The sequence below is a fragment of the Littorina saxatilis genome, linkage group LG2 (assembly GCF_037325665.1).
Source record: "Littorina saxatilis isolate snail1 linkage group LG2, US_GU_Lsax_2.0, whole genome shotgun sequence".
Lineage (NCBI taxonomy): Eukaryota > Metazoa > Mollusca > Gastropoda > Littorinimorpha > Littorinidae > Littorina > Littorina saxatilis.
In genome coordinates this window covers 94463091-94468967 of record NC_090246.1, presented here as the reverse complement: position 1 = coordinate 94468967, position 5877 = coordinate 94463091, and the positions used below count along the sequence as shown (strand labels likewise).

Genomic DNA, 5877 nt, shown 5'->3' with positions numbered 1-5877 from the left:
CAGCGTCACAAATCACTTCTTTTCTGTGTGCTAGCTTCGTACTAAAACAAATCGATATGATTGGAAAAAAAAGTAGACCATGTTAACATTTAGATCGATACTGGAAAGGGACCCCATGGAAAGCTCCGAAGCCGTTTGAAAGAAACCGTGGGCATTATGTTTTGCCATATCGATTTGAAGTCTTTACCTCCCCGAGATTTCCGTGGTACACACACATCGTTAATTAATTAAAGCTGACAGGATTCTGTACACAATGCCAAGACGACTCATCTTGGACTGGGTGGCCGAGTGGTAACGCACTTGCGCTCGGAAGCGAGAGGTTGCGTGTTCAGGCCTGGGTCAGGCCACAATTTTCTCCCCCCTTTCCTAACCTAGGTGGTGGGTTCAAGTGCTAGTCTTTCGGATGAGACGAAAAACCGAGGTCCCTTCGTGTACACTACATTGGGGTGTGCACGTTAAAGATCCCACGATTGACAAAAGGGTCTTTCCTGGCAAAATTGTATAGGCATAGATAAAAATGTCCACCAAATACCCGTGTGACTTGGAATAAAGTGTAAAAAAATTCCATCTCACACGGCATTAAGTCTCAGTCCTTGGAAACATGAATACACGCATGCAGGGGAAAAAAAATGGGTTGCGCCGTATGCTGTAAGGCAGCTCGCTTTCCCCAGGGAGAAAGCAGCCCGAATTTCTGTGAGGTTACCCTCATGGACTATATAAAATCTTATCCTTATCCTTGGCAACTTTTAAAGGCACACTCCTTCTCGAGTTTGGCTCGATCATCATCTCAAGATTTGGCCTGGTTTTTACGTGGGCTTAGACCACTAGTGGCTTGTTCGAAATTAGTTCATCAAAAAAGAAACTTCCAACTGTTCAGAGAGAGCACCCATGTTGTTCGTTTTTGGTATGTGACCGAATGGAGGGAAGGTCTTATCACATCAAAGTCCAGCCAGATCTGAGATAGTGAGCCGAGGAGAGTGCCTTTAAAAGACGACGTTCATTTAAAGAGCGCAGTCTTACTGGTGCTCATCGACTTGAAATACCCGTTGAGGGAACATTTCTAAGATTTTTTGCCAGTCTGGGTCTTGAGGAGTGGTGTGAGTATAGGTTCCGGATGCAAATTTAATGAGTTCCTTTCAAACAGGACAGTGACCTGATGCCAATTTGATAACGTGGGTTTTTTCATTTAGTCAAGTTTTGACTAAATGTTTTAATATAGAGGGGGAATCGAGACGAGGGTCGTGGTGTATGTGTGTGTGTGTGTGTGTGTGTGTGTGTGTGTGTGTGTGTGTGTGTGTGTGTGTGTGTGTGTGTGTGTGTGTGTGTGTCTGTCTGTCTGTCTGTCTGTCTGTCTGTGCGTGTAGAGCGATTCAGACTAAACTACTGGACCAATCTTTGTGAAATTTTACATGAGAGTTTCTGGGAATGATATCCCCGGACGTTTTTTTTCCTTTTTTTCGATAAATGTCTTTGATGACGTCATATCCCGGCTTTTTGTAAAAGTTGAGGCGGCACTGTCACACCCTCATTTTTCAATCAAATTGATTGAAATTTTGGCCAAGCAATCTTCGACAAAGGCCGGACTTCGGTATTACATTTCAGCTTGGTGGCTTAAACATTAATTAATGACTTTGGTCATTAAAAATCGGAAAATTGTAAAAAAAAAAAAAAATATTATAAAACGATCCACATTTACGTTCATCTTATTCTTCATCATTTTCTGATTCCAAAAACATATAAATATGTTATATTTGGATTAAAAACAAGATATGAAAATGATGTTCCAAATCAATTTAAAAACACGTTCATCTTATTCCTTGTCGGTTCCTGATTCCAAAAACATATAGATATGATATGTTTGGATTAAAAACACGCTCAGAAAGTTAAAACGAAGAGAGGTACAGAAAAGCGTGATATCCTTCTCAGCGCAACTACTACCCCGCTCTTCTTGTCAATTTCACTGCCTTTGCCACTAGCGGTGGACTGACGATGCTACGAGTATACGGTCTTGCTGAAAAATTGCAGTGCGTTCAGTTTCATTCTGTAAGTTCCACAGCTTGACTAAATGTAGTAATTTCGCCTTACGCGACTTGTTTCTTCTTTCCATCATGTGCAGTGAACGAAAGATGACGTGATACTTAGATCACCCACTTCTGTGTTGCAGGTTGTTGTTGCTTGGGGAATGAGCAGCTATTCCCGAGATACTGCTCAAAATCGTAATCTCAGAAAGATGAAATCGATAGACAAACCGGCAGACATGCAGTCAAACAGACAGATAGACGAACTGGCAAGCAGGCAAGTGGAAAGATACAAACGCTCATACAGGGTGACCCAAAAAAAAGAGTACCCAAACAAAACGTCATAAATTGAACAAAAATAAAGCAATCTTCATAAAATTTATTTACACACACAAGTAGCCTCTGCATGATTTGCACAGAAAATGTTAGCGTTCTAGCTTGTCTTTCAGGAAAGTTATGCTCATTCTACAGAACATGCTCCAAATGGCCTCCGCGCCGATTCAGGCAAACTTCAACTCGCCGCGCAAAGTTATCAATCACCCGCACACACTCCTGTTGCGAGATTCCGCGAATGGTTGTTGTGATGGCTCGCTTGAGTTCTGCGATTGTCTGTGGGTTGTTCCTGTAGACGTTGTCTTTCAGGAACCCCCAAAGATAGAAATCTGGGGGATTTAAATCCGGGGGAGGCCATTTGGAGCATGTTCTGTAGAATGAGCATAACTTTCCTGAAAGACAAGCTAGAACGCTAACATTTTCTGTTGAAATCATGCAGAGGCTACTTGTGTGTGTAAATAAATGTTATGAAGATTGCTTTATTTTTGTTCAATTTATGACGTTTTGTTTGGGTACTCTTTTTGTTGGGTCACCCTGTAATACGAGTTCTTCTAACCGTTTTCTCTGCTCTGAAAAGTGTCGTTGTTTTGTCAGCGGGGAAGAAGCAGATACAAGCAGGCATGCAGACAAACAGTCGGACAGACAGACGGACAGACATACGGGATGGTAAAGCTGACAAACAGTGAGACACAAACACGCACGCGGGCTCCTCTAACCGCATTCCCTCCCCTGAAATGTATCATCGGCTTGCCATCACCCTTTGTTTTCCAACACAGATTCACGCGAGTGAATAACAAAAATGTTACTATCAAAATCATATTTGCATCAGAATAAAGGAGCGTAGAATAGAATTCTTGTCTCATGAACGCTTGATCTGTTGTCGACAAATTGTTAAAGCTTTCCATCTTTCAAAGTTTTCTTTCGCGTATGTGTGTGTGTGTGTGTGTGTGTGTGTGTGTGTGTGTGTGTGTGTGTGTGTGTGTGTGTGTGTGTGTGTGTGTGCGTGCGTGCGTGCATGTGTGCGTGCGTGCGTGTGTGTGTGTGTGTGCACGAGTGAATGCGTGCGTGCGTGTGTGTGGGTGCGCGTTGGGTGGCTGTGCAAGTGTGCGTGAGAGCGCGTGGCTTGCTTGTATCACTCTGAAGCACAATCACCACTTCCTTAGCGTATCACCAATTCTTGTCCCAAATGGAAATATTTTCTGAGAGGACGTTAACTCCCCCCCCCCCCCCCCTTTTACAATCACCAGTTCCCTCAACAAAAGCTGAACTTGATTAGATTTTAGCACAACATCCCATGGCCAATTTTGTCATAAAAGCTGTCATAGCGGTTCGACTGGAGTTTAATGCTGCAATAATGACCAGCTTAAACCTAGCTTGACCTCTCGGGAAGAATTAAATGATGGGGATTTATTTCTGATTCATTGTAAAAAGGAGTTGCCGGATAGTGACCCTATGTTGTTGAATTGATTCATGTCACGTGTGCAAGGACGGGAACAGTTGAAATAAACAAATGAACACACAATGAATAAATAAATGCATACATAAACTAATAAGTAAATGAATAAAAACAAATAATAATAACTAGATCATGTATAACAAATATACCAATAAATAATGCAATATTTTCTTCTCAAGATTTGTCTTACACGATTTTCTACATTTTTAGAAACCATTTTGTTTTAGCTTGTTAGTTTGTCTTTGCTTCTTATCGCCCCAACGTCAATCTAACTGTAGTAAAAGTAAGTTTCGTACTTAGGTTACAAATCTTAGTTTCGTATCTTTCACTTTGAGCTATTATTGCCTTCACCATAAAGCTGTGCCACATTCCGAATTTCCCTTTGCACGCAATACAACTAAGTAACCGCTTCGGTGAGTTTATAAATGTGTTTACCGCTTTTGTTTTGTGTTGTGCCTTATGTTATTAGAACAAAGAGAAGTCGCCCACAACATAATGATAAAGAGCCCGCGTCAAAGATACTGTGTGAACAGTAGCCTACATGTGGTGATTTGTGTCCGTATGGTTAATTGTTTTATGTAGGATGTACATTTAAATGTTTTATTCTGTATATGTTCTTTTCTTAAGGGCCAAGAGCCATAGGTTAGGCACTTAAAAATGTCCAGTTATTGTTATTATCATTATATATACAAAGACACAAAGGAGACCAACTAAACAAAGAACCAAAGCAAACAACGAACTAAGTGGAATAACCGAAATGTCCCTTTCATCCATCAACTCACTCGCCCACCCCACCTATTCGTGTGTCGTTTGACGTAGCTAGTCGGCGAAACGCCAAGACATTACAGATCGTTGAAAATGTGGCCGTCAGTTTAGTGGAATTTCTTAACTTTTGCAAGATGGGGGGTTTAAGGTGACGCATAGGTTTGCCTTAAATTCAAGAAATAAAAATGATAACAAAATAACTTTTTCGAAAAATGTGTTGGCATCATTTTGTTGTAGTTATTGTTTTCTTCTTTTCTTCTTCCTGTAATGTAACTTTTTGATGTAGCCCTTGGGATTATTTCAACTATCAATGTTGCTTCGCCTTGGCAAATTTGCCATACAAAATAAATTTTAGGAACATCCCTGTCACTCTTAAAACACCCAGTCATTCTCACACACACACACACACACACACACACACACACATACCTAAAGTGTGGATGGTTACCTAAGAGGCGGCACTGGGTGTAGTGCCTTTCTAGTGCACTTGCACTACAACAGCACTGGGTGCAGTACTCGCTCCGGCATCGAAGAATTTTGCACTAAAAAATGCACAAAATTTGACCTATTTCGTCGCCTATAGAGGACGGAAAGAATGTCATTTTGAACATTGTTATGACATTCTTTCCGTCAAAAAAGTCAATTTAACGGTGTTAAATGAAGCGACCATCCACACAATTAGGTTGCCATCCAGAGTTTAGGTTGCCATCCACGTGTGGATGGTTGCCTTATGGTGATTTAGGCAACCAAACCTGTGGAAACGGGGGTACACACACACACACACACACACACACACACACACACACACACCCAGTCATTCTCACACACACACACACACACACACACACACACACACACACACACACACACACACACACACACACACACACACACACACACAGCAGTGAGTACTCACCAGGTATTTCAACGGACGGTCGCTTAGAGTTGCCAGTGGGCGTGGTGGGCTCGGACCCTCCGACAAGCCCTTCGTCCAGTGACCTTGTGCTGATCTCCGCTCGCCTGTAGCCGGGAGGGGGGCCGTGGGACGGAACAGTGAAGGGGATCTGCTTGAGGCTGCAAGGAAGGACAATCAGGGATGAGTACCTTCGCAGAACAGGACGCTCGCGGTACCGGTAGAACATCTTCTCGGGGAAGAACATGGTTGGTGAGCTCGGTGGGGATTTGGGGGGAGAGGAGGAGGAGGAGGAGGAAGAGGGGAAAATGTTGGTGCCAGAGGGACAAGGGTGGGACTGGGTAGGAGATGTTGGGTGAGAGTGTTTCACTTTCAAAATGTCAGTTCACACC

The 5877-nt window shown here is 42.6% G+C and overlaps 1 protein-coding gene across 1 annotated transcript in view; it reads left to right on the top strand.

Annotated features, from left to right (window-relative positions):
• Positions 1–45, top strand: part of LOC138954927 (synaptotagmin-15-like) — a 44983-nt gene extending 44938 nt beyond the window's left edge. The window contains exon 6 of the mRNA XM_070326674.1: positions 35–45. Within this exon, the coding sequence (XP_070182775.1) occupies positions 35–45 (11 nt within the window). The remainder of the gene's footprint in view (positions 1–34) is intronic.
• The last annotated feature ends 5832 nt before the right edge of the window (positions 46–5877 follow it).